A 25,165-nucleotide genomic window follows, 5' to 3' on the forward strand; every position below is an offset into this window, starting at 1 on the left:
GCAATGTTGCTGTCAATGGGCAACCAGGTGAGACACGGGGCCCACGAAAGTATCTAAAGTATCCAGATAGAAATTTGTTACCCATTCTCAATGGGAAAGTGCCCAAGCAACATTGCCCAAAAAAAGTTGCATGGCAAAATTGCTCAAAAAGTTACCCCGTGTATCATTAGCCTTAGATTAATGTTGTATATTATGTAAAACTTATCATGCCAATTAAATTAAATATTATATTATATTATAATAAATAAATGAAAACAGAAATACAGTTTCCATGGCTTTAAGATTGACAGAAATTTGGATAATTGCCATATCCTTGTCTAAATCAGCTTTGAACAATGAAAAGAGAGGATTAGAACCAGTAAGCTTTTGTTTATGAATCTGATATTTAGCTAGCAGGAAACGCAAATTTATTATGTAAAATGTCCCTGTTTTGTCTTTTAAGTAGTCAAACAATCCAAAGAAAGCATCTTTAAAACAAAAAGAAAAGTCACTTACAAAATAAGAGTGGATAAACATTAAAAAAAAAAAGCTGACCGTTTTTGAACTAATCCTTTGATTTGAATGATTCAGTTATTTATTAAAACAGGGACTTGCTGCCACCTACTGGTAGTTTCTATTTATTTATCCATGACAGGCCTAAACCACCCAAGATACCAGCACAAAAACACAAATAATAATTATTTGTTATCAATAATACAATAATTATCGACAAAAGTGTTCCCAATGTTTCCACCAGCCGCCAGGAAGACGACAGCGTCTTGCTCTTTTCTTTTTTTCCCCTGATGTTTTCATAGACCAGATACCTCCTTTTCCATATTTATCAACGTTATTTTCCATATTTATTAAAAACTGGAGAAAATAAATAAATAAATAAAAGCTTAATGAAGATATTCAATAGCCTACAGAAAATATAAATAATTTGCAACAACACTGTAAAAAAGTATATCGCAGTTTAGTTTCAGTTAATGTTTTTAAGTTGACTCAACTTTCAGTTCATTAGTTTGTTCATTCAACTTAAAATTTTAAATTTCACTGTCTCAACTAGTTAGTTAAGTTGACAAAACTAGCCATTTGCCCCCTCAACTTTAATAACGATATCACGTCACTTATCGCGAGATCACGTGAAGACTTGCAGAAAGAAGACGTTGGTCAGCCATCTTGATGAGCTTCTCCACAGAGCTTGAATATGTTTTCAAACCAACACTTTTGGTAAGTAAATATCTGTATTTATTGGTTTAACGTGTACAATTATGTATGTTGTCTAAGAATAGTAGTATGGTTTAAAGCATCGCATTTTGTAGTTAAATGGATACCAGCGTTAGTTTCGCGACACTCCTCTTAAGCCTCAAAATACACGGTTCCACAGTATTTTTCATATAATTATTAAACTAAATATTCTCCCATGCTATACTGAGCTGAACTTATCTCGAGAATATACTGTTTGGTATGTATTATTTGAGCCCAGTGCTGCATTAGAGACCGTTCAAACAGAGCACGAGACGGAGCGCGACGAACAACTGTATGGATTTAGAACGGCGGGAATTAAAAAAAAATGACCTTATGAACGATTAAAATTAGGGGAAATAAACAAGATTACTGCTCGAACTGTCATTTTTCTGCACGTTGTAAGTGAAACGAACGAGCACCTCTCAGAGTTGGTTTGGAGAGCGTGCATTTGTCTGACATAATCTTGCTTCAGATGAGGTTCTAACGGTACAAACTCTTCCCAGATAGCACACGTACGTCTGCAAGATGTCTGTTAAAGATCTCTTGATCTGGAAAGCATCTGCTGTCTATAAACGTCTGACAGACGTCTGTAAGATGTCAGTTTTACATACATTCTAAATCATAAACATCTTAAAGACATCTAATAGACGTCTATTTGACATCTAAAAGGAGACGTCCTATAGACGTGTTGCAGATGAGCAAACACCCTAAAAAATACGTCTTGCAGATGTAAATGCAGACGTCAAATAGACGTCTCAGAGATGTACGTGTGCTATCAGGGTTCTTTCAGTTACAGTACAGAAGTGCCTCGCCGGTGTTACGGTTTAACTGGTTTCCGTGTTATCCGGTGACCAACTTCCTGGTTCAGGTCTCCACTCCAGATGTGATGGGACGACCGCAGCAGATTCGCCGATTCTGAAAGCTCAAACTGACGTGATATTAAACTGTCTAATAAACGCACACTTGCTCATTACACGATTGTGGTATTCTTGTAATGATTACAAATTAATGGTATGATCGCCCATAGCGGCTGAATTACAGAAAGAAAGAAAAAAAATGTCTGTTTGGCAGGGGTTTCGAACACGCGCGCTAAAAACAGTCGCGTTGGGAGACGCCAGTAACAAATGCACTGAGCTACAGAGCAGTACCCCTGATAGCACACGTACATCTCTGAGACGTCTATTTGACGTCTGCATTTACATCTGCAAGACGTATTTTTTAGGCTGTAGCTTCCCCCAGTAACTTCACGAGCACAAGAATTCTTTGATGACTGGCGATTTATTGACTGGTTCATAACCAACCGACTTGAGGTGCCGTGAGAACTGCACAAATGTAGAATAAACACAAAGAACATAAAACAAATAAATAAATAAAGTCGTCTTACAAGCATTCCAAACAAAGTTCAGTTCACCTAATAACTTAACTGCAGTATTTATACAGATATTTCCCTTTAACACAATAACATCATTTACGTTACAACAACCACATGTAATACAAATGAATCTTACTTCATTGGCTGCTTGTTACTAAAGGAAGAGCTTTAAACTTGCTTCCGATGTTCACTTTAACTCACGATGAGTAGAATAAATGTTAAACACACTTTAATTCGTCATACTTTTTAGCTTACTATCTTTGACTTGCCATCTTAAATTGACGTTTTTCTCTTCTTCTTACTATGCGCCTCTTCTTCTTACTATGCGCCTTTTCATAATAAAGGTCTCTACTAACCGGCGCTTACTAAGCAACTTCAAATTAAAAGTCCTAAACAAAACACTCAAAATAATTAAATAAACAAGAAATACAAACTGACTTCTTGGCAGTTACATATCTTTTTCGCCTGACCACAGATTGGGCCCGTACATAGGTGTGCCGATTTGGGTGAAGCGATCTCATTCCTTTCTCGAGTTATAGCCATTTTAGCAACCTCGGCCACACGACCTTTGAACGTTTTGAGGTCCCCTCGCCAAGGAAAATGGAAATTTCCTAGGCTGTTTGCTCATCTGCAATACGTCTATAGGACGTCTCCTTTTAGATGTCAAATAGACGTCTATTAGATGTCTTTAAGATGTTTATGACTTAGAGTGTATGTAAAACTGACATCTTACAGACGTCTGTCAGACGTTTATAGATAGCAGATGCTTTCCAGATCAACAGATCTTTAACAGACATCTTGCAGACGTACGTGTGCTATCTGGGACTGATTCAATCGCGGATTTTTGGATTCAAATAGGATTTTACTTTTGGTGTGACATTATGTAGCTGGCTGGATCAAGGAAATGTACCCGTGTTAACTTGTGACCTGTGTTTACTTGTTATGAAAATGAATATTATAGTATAATGACATTTTATGGTTTGTGATGTTAAAGTACATTTCATGGAGACAACTATAGCCTAAATTTCTGACTACTGTGGTTTAATTACAAACGCTATCGTTAAACTATTTACTATAGTAAAAACATGGTACATTTTCTTCAGAGACTAGCTGATGTCTCATTTGATTAATATAAAAACTTTACGTTATTTCCACGTTGTTTTCGCCTTTATTTTCTTGTAGAAATACTTTGGAAACGTGACTTAATTTATTATTTGACTGTAATAGTGAATGAAACGTAAACGTTATATTCTAGTTGAAACGCTGCTTATATATTACTTTGTAAACGTGTTAACTTGTGCTTTGCATTCACTAGCTGTTTATTATTATTATTCGCCTATAACCGTATATAAATATTAACTTTTAGAATTAATCGGCTAGTGAACGCAAGTCACAAGGTAACACGTTTACAAAGTAGGCTATCATTTACAGTTGTGCTCAAAATTATTCATACCCTCGGTAAATATGATCAAAGAAGGCTGTGAAAATAAGTCTACATTGTTTATCCATTTGATCTTTCATTCAAAAAAAAAAAATAACCTATAATTTAAGTTTAAAAAAAAGTGGGGGAAAATCACATTATGAAATAAATGTTTCTCTCTAATATACATTGGCCACAATTAATTCAATACTTTTTGAAACCTCCTTTGGCCAATATACCTGCTCTGAGTTTTGTCCTATAATGCCTGATGAGGTTAGAGACACCTGACAAGAGATCAGAGACCATTCCTTCATCCAGAATCACTCCAGACCCTTTAGATTCCCAGCTCCATGTTGGTGCTTCTTCTCTTCAGTTCACTCATTTTAGGGTTCAGGCAGGGAACTGAGACAGCCATGGCAGAAGCTTGGTTTTGTTCTCAGTGACCCATTTTTGTGTTGATTTTGATGTTTGTGGATCATTGTCCTGTTGGAAGAACCAACCACGGCCCATTATAAAATTTCCAACAGAGGCAGTCAGGTTTAGATTTTTTTTTATCTGTTATTTGACTGAATCCATGATGCCATCTATCTGAACAAGATGTCCAGAACCTCCAGCAGAAATATAGGCACACAACATCAAAAATACAGCAGTATATTTCATTGTACACATGGGGTACTTTTTATCCCTGAGTTCACTAAACTTATCTTGAGTGTTTGCTGCTAAAAAGCTCATTTTTTTGTTTCATTTGACCATAGAAGCCAGTCCCATTTGAAGTTCCAGTCGTGTCTGATAACTGGATATGCTGGAGTTTTGGAAGAGAGCATTTTCCTTTCTAGATTTTTTCTTGAAACTTTCCCAAACAACATTGTGGTGATGTAGGTGCTGCTTGATGTTTTTTTTTTTTTTGATGCTTTCTGACCTTGAGACTCAACTATTTTCTGCAATTCTCCAGCTGTGGTCCTTGGAGAGTCTTTGGCCACTCAAACTCTCCTTCTCACTGTGCATTAAGACAATATAGACACATGTCCTCTTCCGGTCAGATTCATAACATTTTCTGTTGATTGTAAAATTTTAATTATTGCCCTGATGGTGCAAATAGGAATTTTAATGCTTTTCTAACAGACACGTTCTAATTTGTGAAGTTCAGTAGGCCTAATCTTTTGCTGCACACCAGAAATATATTCTCTGGTTTTTCTCATTGTGATGGATGATTAAGGAAATTTGGCCTTGTGTCCCCTCATATTTATATTCCTGTGAAACAGAAAGCCATGGCTGGATAATTTCATGCTCCTAGTCAGTCACCATGGTGTAATAAAAAAAATGCTAATATGAATGGATATCTACTTCAGAGATATTTTAATCATAAGAATTTGTACAATTGTGACCATTGTGTATTAGAGAAAAACATTTATTTCATAATGTGATTTTCCCCCACTTTCAATTTTTTTTAACTTAAATTATAGGTTATATTTTTTTTTTTGGAATGAAAGATCAAATGGATAAACAATGTAGACTTATTTTCACAGCCTTATTTGATCATATTTACCGAGGGTATGGATAATTTTGAGCACAACTGTAAATGATAGCCTACTTTGTAAACGTGTTACCTTGTGACTTGCGTTCACTAGCCGATTAATTCTAAAAGTTAATATTTATATACGGTTATAGGCGAATAATAATAATAATAATAATAAACAGCTAGTGAATGCAAAGCACAAGTTAACACGTTTACAAAGTAATATATAAGCAGCGTTTCAACTAGAATATAACGTTTACGTTTCATTCACTATTACAGTCAAATAATAAATTAAGTCACGTTTCCAAAGTATTTCTACAAGAAAATAAAGGCGAAAACAACGTGGAAATAACGTAAAGTTTTTAAATTAATCAAATGAGACATCAGCTAGTCTCTGAAGAAAATGTCCCATGTTTTTACTATAGTAAATAGTTTAACGATAGCGTTTGTAATTAAACCACAGTAGTCAGAAATTTAGGCTATAGTTGTCTCAATGAAATGTACTTTAACATCACAAACCATAAAATGTCATTATACTATAATATTCATTTTCATAACAAGTAAACACAGGTCACAAGTTAACACGGGTACATTTCCTTGATCCAGCCAGCTACATAATGTCACGCCAAAAGTAAAATCCTATTTGAATCCAAAAATCCGCGATTGAATCAGTACTGCTCTGTAGCTCAGTGCATTTGTTACTGGCGTCTCCCAACGTGACTGTTTTTAGCGCGCGTGTTCGAAACCCCTGCAAAACAGACATTTTTTTTCTTTCTTTCTGTAATTCAGCCGCTACGGGCGATCATACCATTAATTTGTTATCATTACAAGAATACCACAATCGTGTAATGAGCAAGTGTGCGTTTATTAGACAGTTTAATATCACGTCAGTTTGAGCTTTCAGAATCGGCGAATCTGCTGCGGTCGTCCCATCACATCTGGAGTGGAGACTTGAACCAGGAAGTTGGTCACCAGATAACACGGAAACCAGTTAAACCGTAACACCGGAACCCATGGCAACGCTGCGTGAATATACGGTCGGTTAAAAAATTGAAGGTATGAAAAGTAATAATGCCATATATCTTGTAGAAAAAGTCCTGTGATAAGGATAATCACAAATGTGTAAAATTAGCTTTTCTGTTGTTTTGTTCTAATTTCCTGTGTTATGTAATTTAAAAGCCTTTTCTGGATTGTAAAATATGGTTTTGGTAATTGAAACGTAAACTAGCAATGACATTTTACTTTCTCTGTCAAGATTATTTATTTGTATTTATAGTGTTGTTTTAATATGTCATTTAGAAGTTATCAATAAAGTTATTAAATGGCAAAAGTTGCCTTGTTACATGTTATTAGCTAATAAACTGTTACATGAACTCAGTTAAGGAAGGAAACTCAGAGATAAAACAGGTAAGATTAATAGGTTCTAGTAGGTGTTTCTGGGTAGGTATGCTAGCATTGAACCATTAACTGACAGTAAGAATTTTTGCTATTAATACATCAGTTAAATTGTTAAAGAATAATTTGTAATGTTTTCCTTTAAAAAAAAAAAATGCTGCATGGATTAAAAAAAATGGCATTGTCAAAATGGCATTGAGAGCAAAAAAACAAGTTACACGTAAGTTGTTAGTTAATCCTTTAAATTTTACAGGTATTCAGAAACAAGATAAATAACAGAAGGTATAAGTAGCTATTATTATGTCTCAAAGCCTAAACTATAAACTTTTTGAAGCTTGAAAATAAAGACTGTCTAGACTTCCAATGGAAAGACAAAAATGATGAATGAATATCAAAAATAAAAACATTCGTTTGAAGATGAATGAAATTCATTAAAAATGAATTTGGAAAAACATGAGGGTGAGTAAACCATGATAGAATTTTTTTTTTTTTTTAACTATGCTGATCTCAGCTAAAAATTTTTAAATATTGCCAAGTAAATATAAAGTTGTCCTGACATGTGTCCTACCTTGTGCATCTTGACAATATCTGCAGAGACTACTTTTCAGATAGTAGTAGATCTGCCAGGATCATAACTTGAATGGCTGATGCCATTATTGTCCCCGAAGACAAAACACAAAATTAGAGAAATTTAACTCACAATTAAGCAACATTTATGGACAGCTTATTTTTATGAATCATAACAAGACAATTTTTAACCACTACAAACTTAGCATTAGCAATTACCTGACATCTTTATAAAAAAAAACAAAGCAACTTTAGGATAAGGGAAAGTAGAAGTTTTATTAACTATATTAGTTAAGTATATAAATGTATAACTATAATCAGAATTTAAGACTTCACTGGTATTCTTCTGAAGCAACACAAAATACCAAAAGACTTTGACGGAATGATAGACAAACTGAAATTTAAGATGTTATTCACTCTGCCAATTCAGTCTGAATCAAATTGGTGGCACACTACATTACATCAAACATGACCGGTCTTTAGATGTCATTCTTGTGGGATGTTAGTTTGTTGTTTTTCATCTGTATTGTGTAACGTTATTCACAATTTGATCTTTAGGTTTAAATTTCAATCTAATATTCACAAAACAAAAGTATACTATTGCTTCAGAAGACTTAACATTTGTGCTGCTGGTCATTTCTGGTCATCATTACATCTGCATTAATAGCAATTCATCAAAATATAAAAACTGAAGAACGATGAATTTAAATAACTGTTTATAAGGTGACAAATTACATCTTGTGCAACACTAAAGCCCATCAATTTGTTTAATGTGAATACTACTTACTTTATTTTAGGCCCATATTAGTATCAGCCGTCTTGTTGCAAATGACCCCTCGCTGCCTTTGCACTGAAAAGATTGATTTCAAAAGCATGACAACAATTTGTTAGTATGAATTTTAAGAAAGACAACGTGAGGAGCAAATAACTGTGTAAAATGTTAACTAAGGTTAACAAAACAGCCATTATAAATGCTCCTCAGACCCTTTGTTCACTGCGTTCGGCGGATTTAGTAAACTTGATCAGCATCACATGGATATTGTAGATGAAACCGACAAAGCGGATAATAAATAATGATTAACTAAAAGTTTAAACGTATTGTAATACAGAGAATATGTCTTTGCTTTCATAGACATATAAATACCTAGACGCCTCATTGGCCGCTTCGGTCCGTTGCTGCGATACGTCAACACGTCCGCCATGTTTGTGAGGGGAAGACTGCCTTAAAAACAAATGGAGGTAAACGGGGGAGCTGCGGTTTTTTCGGGATAAAAACACGATAACGTTTACATTTATCAACCAATTTCAGTGGTTTGTGATCTACATGGAGTTAAAAATAACTCTGCCTCCAGTTATTCAGTTAGGCTTGGAAAATTAATAATTTTCTTAAGAAATTGTAAAAGCTCACACTCACACTCGTGTTGATTTGGTTGATTTTTTTCGGTTAACAATTCTAATATTGATGTAGTATAACTGTGACATATACATGTAATGTAATTTTAATGTACATTAAATGAAATTAAGTTGTTTCATTGCTTTCTCTGTCTTCAACCCCAACATTTGAGCTTTTCTCGTGCTTCAGGTCAAAACACAGCTCGTTCCCTTTGAAATACTGAGGGGGAAAAAAATCTAAATAATACATAATTAAGCACTAATAATTTACCATCATTGAGAAAATTTAATAAAACCAGCGAATACAAATCAAAAAGGGACACACTGGTAGTCTGCTTTCTATTTTCATAGCACTCTATAGGCTACAGATAAAAACTCTACAAGCAATAACAAATGTAACTGATAATTCTTTATGGATCCAGTAAAACTTACAGTTACAGTGGTGAACTAATATGCACTGATGCACAGTAAAAATATAGTAAAAGTGATATGTAACATTAAAATGTATATGTAGTACAAGTTGTAGTAAAGTGAATAGTATTAAAAGCAAGTACAACAGCACAATAACATAACTGATATAATAGATTTATAATAGCACAAATTATATGTGTAATACAATAATAAATAAATGAATAACAATAGATAGCAAGTAGAATGTAATATCAAGGGTGGAATAATACAGAATAGTCAATAATGAAGAATAAATTAATAGTAAATTATAAATAATCGTGAAAAGTAGTTTTATAATGGTATTTGTATAATAATTATTAAACAAAGACAACTAATGACAAGCAAAAAATTGTGGTCATGAATTCCAAATTGTTTAATTAATGAGCTCCTTGAGTATTTATTTGTGTATTATATATATATATATATATATATATATATATATATATATATATATATATATTAATTGTGACAACAAAACCTGACTAATAAAGACTAATTCTCCACTGCTTCCCTCAAGATTTTCCTGTATTTTCTAATGAGGTTTTTCAATGAATGAGTAAAATAATGTAAACAACTTGACAAAGCTTGACATTTTGCTCTACAATGCAAATTACACACATCCATGCAGAAAACACATTTTGAAGCAGTTGTTTATTTTTCAATATGTTACTACATAGGAATGTTTGGGGTGTGAGTGTGTGCAGTTTACGTTGTACAACAAAATGTCAAAGTATAGTTATGCTTAACACAGACCAGAATATGACATGCCCCCCAAAAACCTTTCTATAAATCAAAATTAATAATCATTACAACATAAAGAGCAATAATAAACAATGATTTTGTTATGATATTGCAGCTTCACTCACTAAGGAGTTCCTGTGTTTCTCATTTCTAGGCTATTTACATTATGCAGTTTTTGTGTAAATGCACATACAGTACATGATCAGCATTAAACAGCCTGTGTAAATAATTTAAAATGCAGTCTATAGTATTGTGATTGACTGAAGAAACTGGTTATTTTTAAATATTTGACAAAAACGACAGAAACATTTAATAAGGTAATTATATTGTTCTAAAAGTTACCCTTACAAAGGTTAAAAAATGCTCCTGGAAGTCTGTTCCGGGGAGAGAGAGTGGTTTGAATATGATCAGGGTCATTCTGGCCATTCATTCAGGGCTGTTCTGGGTTTTAACGAGTACAAATACAACATTAGGCTGTGGAGGTGTAGCCTAGTCTCTAGGAAATGCAGGAAACATGCTTTCTTCAGCTTTCCTTAAGGCTTGCTTTGTCCTGTTTGCAGTTGGCTAAAAAAGAAAAAAACAAATAATTTATATAATCAGTCCACAGTTTTATGATAAGCTATGAAATCCTTATAATCTAGTGATGATAAACTTGCTCTTTGTAAATGAGAAGTGAAATTAAAGAGAGATGCTTTAGCTCCATCCCTATCCTGACAGTCTGACACCGTCTTGTCAAAGTGCTCACTGTACATATTGTGCTCATAACACAATTTAGTTTATGATATGAACTACAATATAAGTTAAAACTTAATAAGAATTAATTTAAACTTTGATTTCTTATAAAGTCTCAGCTTTCACTGCTTACTAGCCATATCGCTAGCTATTAATAGTCTGACACTGGCTAATTAAGCTGTCAACATAATGCTAAAAATGACCAAAAAAACATCCAGAAACAACTGTTCAGTCTTACCTGTGAAAGATAATACCCCGAGATCTGTTGTTATTAATGTGCGACGGTCTGTAGATGCCCAAGCTGCCGCTGAGTCAGGTATGTTTTCTTCTGTCCCGGTATGAGAGTTATGGAGAGTTGCCCGCACCAATATGGCGGCGCCGTTGACTTGCGGTCGAGCGGCCAATGAGGCGTCTAGGTATTTATTATGTCTATGTTTGCTTTACCTTACTTGAGAACTGTGGCGCGAGTGACGGTTAGAGATGACGACATCTTCCTGTCAGCCGTCTCTCCAGTTTGTCTGTGTCCAGCTGTGAGAAACCACACACACACACACACACACAAAAACAAACACAAATAAATCTTAATGTATCACTGACAAACTGTTGTGTATAACACTGCATATTTAACACTTGCTGATAACTTTGATGTGGTTGGTTGTTAGCTCCTTGCTTCTTTGCTAGCTAACATTACAATGATAACTGAGCTGGTTAATCTTCAGATAAAGTTGACAAAACACAAAATAACGTTCAAAAGTGCTTTAAATAAGAATACAGAAGTGAATGCTTACCTGTTATTTTCCGTGACCGCGTCGCGAGCCGTCCTGCTGTGATCCCGTCGGTGACTGTGAGCTGTGGGGGATGGACGGATGTGACTGACTGAAAAATGCGCGCGGTTTTTGAAAAATAATATTTTGTCTCGAGTAAAATTTATTTATTTAAAAGGATTGATCTATGTTTAATATGAAGCAGATTTATGTATTTATTATATTATCTTTAGTTATGAAGGCTATTTAATTAATATTGAGAGAGATAAAGCAAACGTGACTTCTCGAAAAACAATGTTAGAAATCATGAATTAAGCTAATTTTTAGATTAAATTAATTTATACTTATTTAGATTGAGTTCCCCTTAACCTAATGAGATTGAGTTCACATCACAAATATATATTGAGTTGAAATAAAAAAATTTTTGTTAAATTAACTAATTTAATTTAGCAATGCCACTGATTTACAGTGTATGACATTTCACAATAGGCCTATGACTTCAATAAGTTATAAAAGATATATAATTAATAATGATAAAGTATATAATTATAAAAGATTCAGTGACTCATTCAGGCGATTTGCCACATCCTAATCGAGGTTGTAGTTTCATATTTAAATACATTTTATTTTTCTATCATATTCGGTTCTATTCTATTCATGTTTTATATAGCCTATAAGTTTTTTTTTTTTTTTCTAAAGATGTTTCTCCCAACATTATGGTAATGTTCATGAAGTAGCCTGCAATCATAAGGACATGAATACTGTTCTCAGAATGTTTTGATAACAAAATAATAACATTTAGCATTTAATTATTAATTTAGAAATTATATTACATTACAATAACGTTCTAAGAATGTTGTTCTAAAAATGTTTTCTCTCAACATTATGAGAACGTTCATTAAGTACAAATAACGTCCTAAAGACGTTCCAAGAACGTTGATTTAAGAACGTTTTCTATCAGCATTATAAGAACATTCATCAAGTAAAAATGACGTCCTAAAGACGTTCCAAGAACGTTGATTTAAGAACGTTTTCTATCAACATTATGAGAACGTTCATTAAGTACAAATCACGTCCTAAAGACGTTCCAAGAACGTTGATTTAAGAACGTTTTCTATCAACATTATGAGAACGTTCATGAAGTACAAATGACGTCCTAAAGACGTTCCAAGAACATTGTTCTAAGAACGTTTTCTCTCAACATTATAAGAACGTCCATGAAGTACAAATCACGTCCTAAAGACGTTCCAAGAACGTTGATTTAAGAACGTTTTCTATCAACATTATGAGAACGTTCATTAAGTACAAATCACGTCCTAAAGACGTTCCAAGAACATTGTTCTAAGAACGTTTTCTATCAACGTTACAAGAACGTTAACAACGTTATAAGAACGTTCCAAAAACATTATTTTAATAACGTTTTGTACTAACATTAACACAACTTTTAAAGAACGTTAGTGAATGTTCTGGGAACGTTCCCTGTTAGCTGGGTCTGCAGTTGTATCCATCAAAGTGCTATGCAGACACAATGGGGATGACTGTCACATTGTAGAGCTCGGACAAATTGTAAATAAATTTATTTACTTAAGTGCACATATTTATTGGACTCTGTGACTGTTAATATTGTAAGGCATATTTTAATGCTTCCCTTTGTTTTTATTACAGCACACAGGTTCTCAAGAGGAATTCATCAAGGACAAGTCTGTTGGCATTATAGTTGTTGGGTGACCAAAATGAGCACCATCAATCTGCAGTGATGTGGTCCCGGTAATAGAAGAAGAAATCTTGTTTATCTGCAGTTGTAACATGTACGTTTTCAATATAGTACATAGCACTCACTGTATGTCATGATACACAATGTCACAAGACTAAAATATAGCCAACATAGTGTTAAAGGGATAGTTCACCCTAAAATGAAAATTTGCAAGGAGGTTTTTTTTTTTTTCCTTCAGTAGAACATTTTTGGCTGAAATTGTGGTACTTGGTGATTCATAAAATTTTATTTTTAATGTCATTTTACATTATATTTTATTTATTTTAATTTTTTCTGTAATTTCTATCTATCTATCTATCTATCTATCTATATATATATATATTAGTATTTACAAGCATTCAGTATTGTGTTGTGTATTTCTACTAAGAGTTGTTAGTTATTTGTGCATTTTGCACAAGATCTCAAAGGTAGTAAAGATATCGTTAAAATAGGTGCACACCAAAAGTGCTAGTGTTAAAGCACCCTTATATTCTTGAAATAGCAGTACTTGTTGCAGTTAGTCTGATGTAATTTGCAACTTTTATTTTATTTTTTTTACTTAGCCTCTTTATTGCTGCTTATTGTTATTGAATATTTTTAACAGAATGTATTACTGTAGTTGAAGTAATGTACAGTAGTATTCTATATTGATTACATTTTTATAATTGTATGTAAAGAATTTCTTCTTTTTTTTTTTCAGCCATCTCATGAATTGAGGTGACATGGGCATCTTGATTGTGACTGAGGAGCCAATGACGTTGCTATCATTTTGGAAGAGCGTCTTGTCGCCATCAATATCTGTGACGTCCCGAAAGCATTTGTGCTCCTGATGGGTCGTCTTTACATCATTAACAAAACATAGTACAGTTCTGATGTTCTCAAAACTTTGCACAAACATTGGTGGGAGTAACTGTTCTTCACGTGTTTACGGGCTACGAAACATGCTACTCTGCAAAAAGTAGGCTTTTTGGTTGGTTTTTGCACTTTGTTCAACTCACATTATTTGCCATGTTATGGCATCTCTTTTTAAAATTTTGAATGCACTTTGATGCATGTTCTGACTCTTATATTGAAATGGAAAATTTCAGAATTACTCATCTGTTCTTTTGATTAAATGTGCATTAGTGAAAGGAATGTAGATATTTACTGCAATTGTTCCAAAGAAATTAAATGTTAATGAAATGTCAGTGTTTGTTTTTAAAGGTGTTTTTATACTAAACGCACTAATACTAAATATGCTGTCAATTTTGAAATAAACATGTCATGAACATTTAAGAACATGCAATATATTTTATTTTATGCGAGTAGAAAATAGAAACTTGAGTTGTGTGGGCAAATTACATAGTTCAGCCAGTTGAATGAACTTAACATTACTAGTAAGATGAACTATTCTTGAAAAAGTAACCTGGCTGCCTTAAAAATATAAGTTAATTCAACAAGACGCTTAGTTTGGCCAATTTGTATTAAGTTTGCAGAACTTATACTTACAAGTTTATTCAACAAAATGCTTAGTTTAAACAACTCAACGTTTGTTGGTCTCACTAATTTTATGTTGTTTCAACTTGAATTTAGGTTAGCACAACTTTCTCGTCTTGTTGGGCTAACTAAAAACTGGTTGGTTAGACAAAGTATAAAGTTAATTCCACTTCACCTTTGTTACCCCAACTATTAAATCTAGGTTTAGCCAATTTGTATTTAGTTTGCATAACTCATAATTACAAGTTTATTCAACAAAATGCTTAGTTTAAACAACTCAACGTTTGTTGATCTCACTAATTTTGTGTTGTTTCAACTTGAATTTAGTTTGGTACAACTTTCTTGTCTAGTTGAGCTTACTAAAAACATGTTGGTTATACAAAGTATAAAGTTGATTCAGCTTCACCTTTGTTACCCCAACTATTAAATCTAGGTTTAAGGAACTCCAATATATGTGTAAACAACAAATGTTTTTTAGCTTATTGAACGCAAGATTTTAAGGCAGCCAGGTTACAAATTATTTTAAGTTGAATCAACTTTTTTTTTTTTTACAGTGAATACACAGCTCAGGTTTGAGTTTGTGTTAAAGGTGTTTTTTTGTTTTTTTCTCCTCCTGCTACACAAAACATTTTTTTTTTTTTCAAAGATTGCAGAGGTTAGTAATTTCAAACCAAGATATCAAGGTATTTATCATACATTATGTGCCCTACTACCATAAGGGCACATACCAGTCACACTGGAGGAACAATGCAGAAACTGTTATTAGACCTCATTTCCAAATAAGTCTGTATGAGAAGCCATACACTCTCAGAAGGGAAGTGCACAGATGTATTTATTCACATCAAACCACAGACAGGCATCACTCTCGTCTTAAGCGTGACACTTTCAGTCGTGCCAAGACCCATTTGATATAACATTTCTTATTGATATAAAAATCTTATTGTCAGTATTGAGGACTTATTATTCGAAACTGTTCTGATGTTCAAACTGCTGAAGAAAATGACTCAACTGATTTTGTTCCAGTTGTGCTTGTGGTGTCTAGTTGGTAAGTTATAAATGTTTTATGGTGTCAGTACGTACAGAATCTATGAAGGTAAAATGACGTCAAAAAGATTTGCATGCGCAGGGTAAGATTTGTGAAAGTGTACATGAGATAGCAAGCGTAAATTAATTTTGCATTCGCAAGTAAAGAGTTGTAAAAGTTCAAATTGCATTTCAAGCGTAAGAAAAAAAGATGTGCAGCCTTCTCATGGTGAAATTATGCATAGTAGTACTTTCAGTAGCATCAAGATTACAAACTAATATCATATGGTCTGCTGAAGAGGAGGAGGATGATTAGGATAAATAGAGTGAACAGAAATGTCATTTCCTAATATTAGCTCAATTCAGAATGAACACATGGTAGTCAGCCTAATGGTAGCCTACACAGCTTATAAAGGATCATGCTTTTTTTGTTTTATTATTTTATTTTATTGTATTATTAATTATTAATAAATTTTTTGTTTTTTGTTTTATGTATCTGTGTTTTAGGCGGTCAATCTGATTTGCAGTTCTTGATAGGGTTGTTTTCGCTTGCAAAACACTGGGCACAGGCTTGCAATACTTTTGGCTGTATTTGGGCGAAACAACAGCGCCAAAAGTGTAAGCGGAAAAATGAAAGTCAGAAGAATACAGATTATATTTATTTTGCCTTAGCATGAAGTTGTAGTTTCACAATACATGATATACATACACTTACAAAAAAACAGTAAAAGGCTGCAAATCTTTTTTTCTTACACTTGAAATGCAATTTGCACTTTTACAACTCTTTACTTGCGAATGCAAAATTAATTTACGCTTGCTATCTCATGTACACTTTCACAAATCTTACCCTGCGCATGCAAATCTTTTTGACGTCATTTTACCTTCATAGAATCAATGAGAAGATTTTGCATGCGCTGTTAATGTTGTATAATGATGACTGTAAATCAATCAATGTGATTGTAAGTAAACAAAACAAATATTTACCTTTATCTTATCTAATCTTACTAAAAATGTTAACTTATTTCGATTATGCTTTGAAATTCATGTAAAAGGGTTGTTGCAATTATTAAAAATTTTTTAAATTTGTTATTTCTGTTTGTGCTCCAGGTGTGTCTGGTGTTAACACAGTGAAGTCAGTGTCAGTGACGGAGGGAACTTTAGTCACTCTAAACATACAGAGAGACGATGAGATTGAGTGGCGGTTTGGACAAAACAACATTCTCTTAGCTGAAATCAAACAGAACAATAAGAACACATTTTATGGTGATAGTGCTGATGGGAGATTCAGAGACAGACTGAAACTGGACAATCAGACTGGATCTCTGACCATCATGAACACCAGAACCACAGACTCTGGACTTTATAAAGCAACCAGCACTAAAACAAGGACCTCACTCAACACATTCAGTCTTAGTGTCTATGGTGAGTATAAGCTGTCTGGTGTATATTCACCTTTTAACATTGTCAATCAAGGTCAAAATCAGTCTGATAATGATAATATAGATTAATTTGTGCAGAAACAAATGTCAGCTGATCTTTGTATCATATTGCTAATTAACCAGATGAACTATGAATGTATATAAATCAAACTCTCTAAGACTTCCAACAGATTCTTTTCCATGCGTCATTTTAATGTAGGCCTATACATGTATATTACACACAAATAAGACAATTCACTGTTTTAATTGTCTGCACTTGAGCTGCACACCCTTCACACTTACTTCTTTTCTATAAAGATTTCTCAACCTTCACATTTTCCCAATTCACCTATACTATGCCCTAAAAGTATGTACTCATTTTGTGAATAAAATTGCACACTTTTAAGCAGAAAAAGCATCGCTGTACAGCTACATCCTATCGCTAGCAGTCGCTCATGCCAAAGTAATTCCTTTGTAATGTTTTCCAGCTCGTCTGCCTGTTACTGTCATCACAAGAGACTCTCCACAGTGTTCATTATCATCAGAAAGGTCATCAAAATGTCTGTTGCTGTGTTCAGTGTTCAATGTGAGTGATGTGACTCTCTCCTGGTACAAAGAAAACAGTTTATTGTCCAGCATCAGTGTGTCTGATCTCAGCATCAGTCTCTCTCTACCTCTGGAGGTGGAATATCAGGATAAAAACACCTACAGCTGTGTGCTCAACAATCCCATCAGCAACCAGACAACACATCTCACTCAAATCTGTTCAGGTACTGTACATTAGCTGTGATATTAAAGTGAAAAGTGAAAGTGACTTATTAGCGATGGTTTAGGCAGTCTGTGGTCCATTAATCATCAATCTGCTGTGCTGGTGCTGTAATTGATTTTGAGTGTTTCCACAATAAATCAATACAAACATTGTACTCTCCAACTGAACTCAGACACTATGTCCCTTGCTGTATTTTCCCCAAACTATATGAATCGTATTTTTGTTTTTCTAACGTTCTTTTAACTCTTCTCTCTTAAGACTGTCACTGTTTTGGTTCTACTGAAGCTGGGATCCTATTGGTCCTCTCTGTTCTGGTGGGCATGGCCGGGGTGGTCATTCTGATTTTTGAATTCAGAAACGGAAATCTTCAACAGAAGAAAAGCGTGCGGACAAGAGCAATGAACACCGATCCATCAGATGTAGATGTCCTTGAATGACTGGAGCCATTATCTGACAAGAAATCCTTTGAAAAAAATATAATTTCAAGCAGTTTGTATCTGGGGGAAAAATAAAAGTTTGGAAGGGAAAAAAGCTAGGCCTATTTTCTGTGCGAGATTTCCGATTCATTAGCCGATTTAGGTAAATAACTAACCAATTATCAAGATGCAGTAAACAAACCAGTCTGTTTATGAATACAGTTAAAAAATGGTTAGAAATATGCAAGTTTGTAATAACAAGCAGCATAACGGAGTGTTTTTGTACAGCTAAAATAGCTAAGGCGAATTACACTTGCAACCTCGCACTTCTCACATTCACATTAATAAAGTATCCGCTCTTGTGTTACTTTCTTCCCTTTGCAAAGAATAGTGCCTTGCAAACCCATTGCAATCACTATTAGATTAAAATGCTAAATGATAATGAATATGTCTCTTTACATCTCATTCACTAACATTTGTAATGTCTCTCAATGTGATTGCCTAGTGTAAAAATTCTTAAAAGGTAGCTATGCAAGATATATCTGATATGAAAAAATTGATATGCAGTATATTGTATCCGTTAGTGTTCTTCTTCTTATTATTCTTCCGTTTCTTCTTCCGTCTTTGTGTCTATGGCAGCCCATAGAACCGCTTGCGGGAAAGTTGTGAAATTTGGCACACTGATAAAGGACAGTCTCAATACTAACCACAGCATGTTTGGAGTCTCTAACTCAAACTCTCTAGTGCCACCACTTGTCCAAAGTTTCACTCATGTTTATACTAATAACTTTTGAACCGTAAGCCACAAAATCAAAATTATTTTTCCCTCTGAATCCTTGGCTCAAGCGGATTTTTTAATTGTTCGTAAAACCTACTTTTTACCTAGACAGTTTGTCCGATTTTGACCAAAATTGGCTCAGATCATCATCAGACCATGCTGGCAAAAAGTTATGGAATTCAAGTTGATTCGTCCAACTGTTCTCGAATAACACGCGAACAAATTCTACAAAAAACAGGCAAAAATGGATCTGAGGCTATATATCTCCGCAACAGTATGGCGTATTGAGACCAAACTTGGTGTGTGTTATCCACAAGTTTCCTATGCCCCATGAGGCCTTGTGTCAAAAGTGGGAGTGACTTCCGGTTCGAAGTAAACAAGTGGGACTGTCGGAGTTTCTCCGCGTCTGGAGAGCGTAATTATCAGTCCTGACACAATCTAATTAATCAACACTTATTATTGTAAAACTGGTAAAACGCTTTGGTTTTAAATCTTTAAGAAAACATTCGTTTTGTGATCTCGCTAGTTCCAGTGATTTATTTCTGATAACTTCTCTTTGTTGGTGAAATGATGGGGTTGCGCGTCGTTGTTCCAGCGAGGTGTGTAAAGGTGGGTTTTAGTGAAGCACAGCGGAGCTTCTGGCCTGAAGTGGAAACGCAGCATGATTTTGGGCTTGGTGCTACACGTCCGAGGCTATTATCCCCGCCCGGCCTACTGAAAGCACTGGCTCACACTGGCCCAACAGTGGAAAAGACCTGAAAAACATGTAGCCTGTTCGCTAATTATCACAAAAAAAAAATACCATTGGTATACTACTTCTGCCACCTCACCGGAAGTTTTACCCACATTCTTTTTTACAGTAGCGCCCCCCAGAAACTTGTGGATAACAAGCATGACCTGAGACTACCTGCAGTCTTTCGACGCTGTGCCACCTAGTGGTCAGGAGATATGAAAAATGGCTATTTTTGATTATAATTTGTGAATAGTTTGGACAAAAATCACAAAACTGATCTCTTTAGATTCGGTGCAGCATGCCGAGTCCAACCATACCCAATTTTCCCATGTCAGCCATTTTGGGCGTTGGCCATTTAGAATTTTGTCATAAAATGCTATATTTTACGAACGCTACGATCATTACGAAACTCGGTATGCTTCTTCGGCACCATGGTACTCAAAACGTTTTGGGACATAATGAAATTATATAATTAAATTTCTAAAAATGCTAACAACTTTTTCTTACATTAGCCTATTGTAATCAAACTGATGTTGATAGATTCCTTGGTTCATGCCGAGAACATTGACACCAATTTTGCCATAATTGGCTTAACTTCCTGTCCGCCATTTTGATTCATGTTGAAAACCTACTTTTTCAAACTACTCCTAGACTGTTAGTCCAATTTTCACCAAATTTGACTCGGATTATCTTCAGATCATGCTGGCAAAAAGTTATGGATTTTGTGTCGATAGACAAAACCGTTTTCGTACAGCGCCACTACAAATTTTAGGCATGGTGCCAAAATGACTCTGAGGCTATATCTCTGCAAAGCTTTGACATAATGACAACAGACTTTGTGTGTGCCATTGTCACCTCACACTGAACACACCAAAATCGTTTGATTGCAGTGCCACCTGTTAGTCAAAAGTGATAAGCCATTTAATCATGTTACTAGAGGTTGTATTTATGATTTTTCAGCCATTTCAATTGAAATCATCCTAAAATTGCTTTTAGTACTCATTGTTGCATTTGGTCTGATGCTCCATGCTATGCTTAGCTCCTCATTTTGCCACTGGAGTGCTTGGCCCCGTAATTACTGCTTGCAGCTATATTTCATATTGTTTTTATTACTTTATGCCTTTATGAAACTTTATGCTTTCTTTGTTTTTTGTTGTTGTTTTTTTCACAATATTAAATAAACATGCTTTCAAATAATCAAATTATTTTGCCTTATTTCTGAACACTGGAAAAATGTACCACGTTTGCAAACACAACACCATCATTCATCTCTGTTCACTGTTGAAAGTAAAATCTGTAGTCTGTTAGTCTCAATAATTCCGTTAAAATCAATCCATGAACAGTTCTGCATTTTCAATTTGTTGCACCAAACAAGAATTGAGAATACAGAATACAACCATTGACAATATCTGATCTACACACAATATCTCACTGGCTATCATTAATAACATTATTATTTTACAACTAAATAACTTTTTATCCAGAAGATACTACAGACACCACCAGGTCATCTAAAAGAAAGAAAGAGAAAAAAAACTATAGACAAAAATATATATCTTTTAAAATGTAGCATAACTTAAATGCATCACGTTTAAAAACACACCCTTCCGAGAAGTTTAAGAATTAAACTCTGAGTGTGAAATGAGAAGATGAAAAAAGAACCGAGCAGCGCAGTCACAAAAATAAATGTGTAAATGCATGACTCTCATTAAGATTGTTTTATTCATGGCTGTTGAACCCCATTGGTTTCCACTGGACTTATACTGATCTACAGATATTTGGTCTGATCGAGTATCTCCATTGTGTTCAGCTGATAAAATCCTTGTTTGGTTCAGTCATTGTTTCTCTGCTTTCCACAAACTCCACAGACCAAATGAAACCACTGACATCAGCTGCATCAGTCACTGAAAAGATTTCTGCAAGAGATGAGTTCCATACAACAATCTGAATACTTTTACAGTACATTAATAAGACATGCATTTCTGTGCAACAGTAGCAAGTGATCAATGTAGAGCAAATGGACATTTTGTAGATTATAAAGCAGACAACATATGAGAAGACACACTGATTCTGATTCTGAAGAATGAATATGACTCTCTTATGCAGTATTACTGTTTTAAATATGATTTTACTTTGCATTTGTACCATTTAGAATTTATGTTTATTGTGAATGTTACTCTAAGATTCATTTAGACTAGGTAAAAAATCAGGGGTTTATAACCCATCTACATATCACCTTTCAGTCATTTTAACTCAGTTCTCGTAACGACTCTGCTGGAGTGCCAACTAGTGACTGAACACGGAAAAACAACAGTGTCAAAGGCCTTAAAACTGTATAAATCTGTAGATGAACTATTCACTATTTCCATGATCATTTAAAATATATATTTTCTAGTACTGTCAAACGATTAATTGCGATTAATTGCATCCAAAATAAAAGTTTTTGTTTACATAATATATGAGTGTGTACTGTGTATATTTATTATGCATATATAAATACAAACACATGCATGTATATATTTAAGAAAATATGTTATGTTTATATATTTAAATATATTTATATAATATAAAATATAATAATGTAAATATATACATGTATATGCATGCAAATATTTTCAAAATATATACTAAATGTGTGTGTAGATATATATATATATATAGATAATAAATAAACACAGTACACATACATATGTTGTCTAAACAAAAACTTTTATTTTGGATGCGATTAATCAAGGTTAATCATTTGACAGCACTAATATTTTCCTAAATGAGTTAGCCTATGCAATCACAGCCTGATCCTGCTTTTATTTAGATTCTGATTTGATCTGATGCATCACTAGAAACTTCTGTGAAAACTTCAATGTCAGCAGACTTTTAAAAAATTTGACTGAAGGACATTCATTTTTTAACAGTAGATTTTATTATTTTCATGGTTCATGTGTATTGTTTTTGTCTTCTTTTTTTGGTTAGCATGGCCTGTTACACATAATTACTTATAAGAAAATGTTTCTTTTTGTCACATGTTGACCCAGTTTTCCTCTGTTCCCTTATTGGTTAATTAGCTCCACACCTGTTTCTGTTTCCCCTTTGATCATGTTGATTATTTAAAGCCTGTGTTCTCCCTCCACTCTTTGTCTGCTATTTCGTTTGCTTTATGTGTTTTGCTACCCCGTGCTCCTGGTATTTTTCTGTGGACTGTTATTAAAGGACTATTGTTTGTTTAACTCCTTCGTCATGCGCCTCCTTAGCCAACACACGTAACAGAATAGCAGACCGAAACAGTATTATTTTCAGTGACGTTTTTTCTTTCTGTTTGTTTAATTTTTTTATTTTTTTTCTCTCCCGAAATGGCCTTGCCAGCCGCTGTCCAACTCCTGTGCCTGGAGCAGATGGACCATTCGCTGGAGGACCATACAAGGGACTTTCTCAATCTGGCGTGCCTTACACACTTCCCGGACCGCTCACTCTGTGTCTTTTACATCACCAGCCTGAGCGAGCAGTGTAAGGCACGCCTGCCAGCGAACGGTCCCAAAGAGGATTTCGCCGCTTGTGTGGAGTGGGTGCTGGAGAATAATGGACTGTTCTTCTTCGTCAGCCCCTCAGAGGAGGATATCTTCAGCCCCACTCCCGAACCAGAGACCAGCCAGCCGTCACCCCGATCTACAGAGCTGCTGCCTGAGCCCACTGCTGACGGAGAGCCTGAGCCCGCTGCGACTGAGCCTATACCATCCTCTGACCAAGTGCGTGAGCCGGCAACATCGTCTGTCGTCGGGAGTTTTGGTGGTGCTCGAGGGCTTGGAGGGAAGCCCCGCCCACACTCCTACGACTGAGGGTGAGCTACTACTGGTTTCTGGATGTTATGAGGAGGAACTGAAGGACATCTTCCAGATGGACCTAATTGACTGGTGGGGAGAAGTACAAACCTGTGCACCCGAATCTCCGGTGTCTCCACTGGTTCCGTCCAGGACAAATCCTCTTGTTTTCCCTCCCAGCCTCCCTCTCCCGCCTCCTCTCAAACCAGCCAGTTCTTCGCCTCCATCTCCGCTGATGCCTGTCAGTCCCTCAGCTCACCCCTCAGTCAGCGCCTGCCATGCGCTCTGCTCCACCGCGGTCTTCCGGATCCCCCGTCTCGGCCTCAGTCGGCTGAGCCTTCAGTTCCGTCTTGGCCCTCCGGATCCTCAGTTCCACCCCACCTCTCCGTCTGCCCCGTTCCACCTGGGTCTCCACCTCCACCTCCAGCAGCTCAGTCTCCGTCAGTCGGCCCCCTGGTGTCGTCGGCTCATTCTCCACCATGGCCCCTCCCACCGTCGACTCCGCCGTGGGCCGCCATCCTGGCTGGCCTCTGGATTACCACCTGGCTTCTCCTGCTCCAGGCTCCTCCCACCCTCCACTCCCCCTGGGACTGACTTCTGGTTTTGCCCCTTTCTCATTGCCTGCCCACCTCCAGAACCCCCACCCTCCCTCCTCTGTTGGACTATATTGGTCAGCGTGGGGAGGCGCCGTTCCGGGAGGGGGCGTTATGTCACATGTTGACCCAGTTTTCCTCTGTTCCCTTATTGGTTAATTAGCGCAACATCGGTTTCTGTTTCCCCTTTGATTACGTTGATTATTTAAAGCCTGTGTTCTCCCTCCACTCTTTGTCTGTTATTTCGTTTGCTTTGTTTTGCTACCCCTTGCTCCTGGTATTCTTCTGTGGACTATTATTAAAGGACTATTGTTTGTTTAACTCCTTCGTCGTGTGCCGCCTCAGCCAACACACGTAACACTTTATAGTAGGGTTGTTGTGGTGTTTTTTTTTTTTTTCTCTTCTCCTCAAGGGGTGTGTACAGCAACATGTCTCGGCTCTAATGCGACATTTTTAGCACCCCTTGTGACATAATATGAAAACTTATTTTAACTGCATTCTCAAAGGCTAATTAATAATATCTTTGCTGCTTTGAGTATTTGTAACAAAAATTATCAACATTTTCATTCAACCAACGTTACGTGTTGATGTTCGTATTTCTGAGAGCGAGGCAGTACTATGAGACCTCGTGATTCTGATCCTGATTATTTCTTTGTTAGTTTTACTTAAACCGATGTCACAGACTGGATTCGATTTGAATTGATGTTCAACTTGCCTGAAGTGGTGCATTATCATTGTCAAATTAATATTTTGATGTGTGACCTCATCTCGCCTTACACCCACATTCCTGTACTCCGATTCGACGCCACCAGGTCAGA

The 25,165-nt window shown here is 35.5% G+C and overlaps 1 protein-coding gene and 2 long non-coding RNA genes across 4 annotated transcripts; 2 read left to right on the forward strand and 1 right to left on the reverse strand.

The window, feature by feature from the left end:
• Positions 1-539: 539 nt before the first annotated feature.
• LOC131530439 (uncharacterized) lies at positions 540-14,470 on the forward strand. Its single transcript, XR_009268386.1, has 3 exons — positions 540-1,209; positions 13,242-13,384; positions 14,030-14,470. It is a non-coding gene; the product is annotated as an uncharacterized LOC131530439 (long non-coding RNA).
• LOC131530433 (uncharacterized) lies at positions 6,401-11,677 on the reverse strand. Of its 2 annotated transcripts, XR_009268380.1 has the most exons (5): positions 11,601-11,677; positions 11,262-11,340; positions 8,285-8,347; positions 7,499-7,574; positions 6,401-6,557 (listed from the first exon to the last, which is right to left on the reverse strand). It is a non-coding gene; the product is annotated as an uncharacterized LOC131530433 (long non-coding RNA). The 2 variants fall into 2 exon arrangements; XR_009268379.1 differs by having other exon boundaries at positions 7,499-8,347.
• Positions 14,471-15,861: 1,391 nt separating the features above from the next.
• Positions 15,862-18,579, forward strand: LOC131530983 (SLAM family member 5-like). Its single transcript, XM_058761535.1, has 4 exons — positions 15,862-15,898; positions 16,936-17,250; positions 17,735-18,016; positions 18,274-18,579. The coding sequence occupies exons 1-4, from the start codon at positions 15,862-15,864 to the stop codon at positions 18,450-18,452; spliced, it is 813 nt and encodes a 270-aa protein (XP_058617518.1). The 3' UTR covers positions 18,453-18,579.
• The last annotated feature ends 6,586 nt before the right edge of the window (positions 18,580-25,165 follow it).

The sequence above is a fragment of the Onychostoma macrolepis genome, chromosome 22 (assembly GCF_012432095.1).
Source record: "Onychostoma macrolepis isolate SWU-2019 chromosome 22, ASM1243209v1, whole genome shotgun sequence".
Taxonomy (NCBI): Eukaryota; Metazoa; Chordata; class Actinopteri; order Cypriniformes; family Cyprinidae; genus Onychostoma; species Onychostoma macrolepis.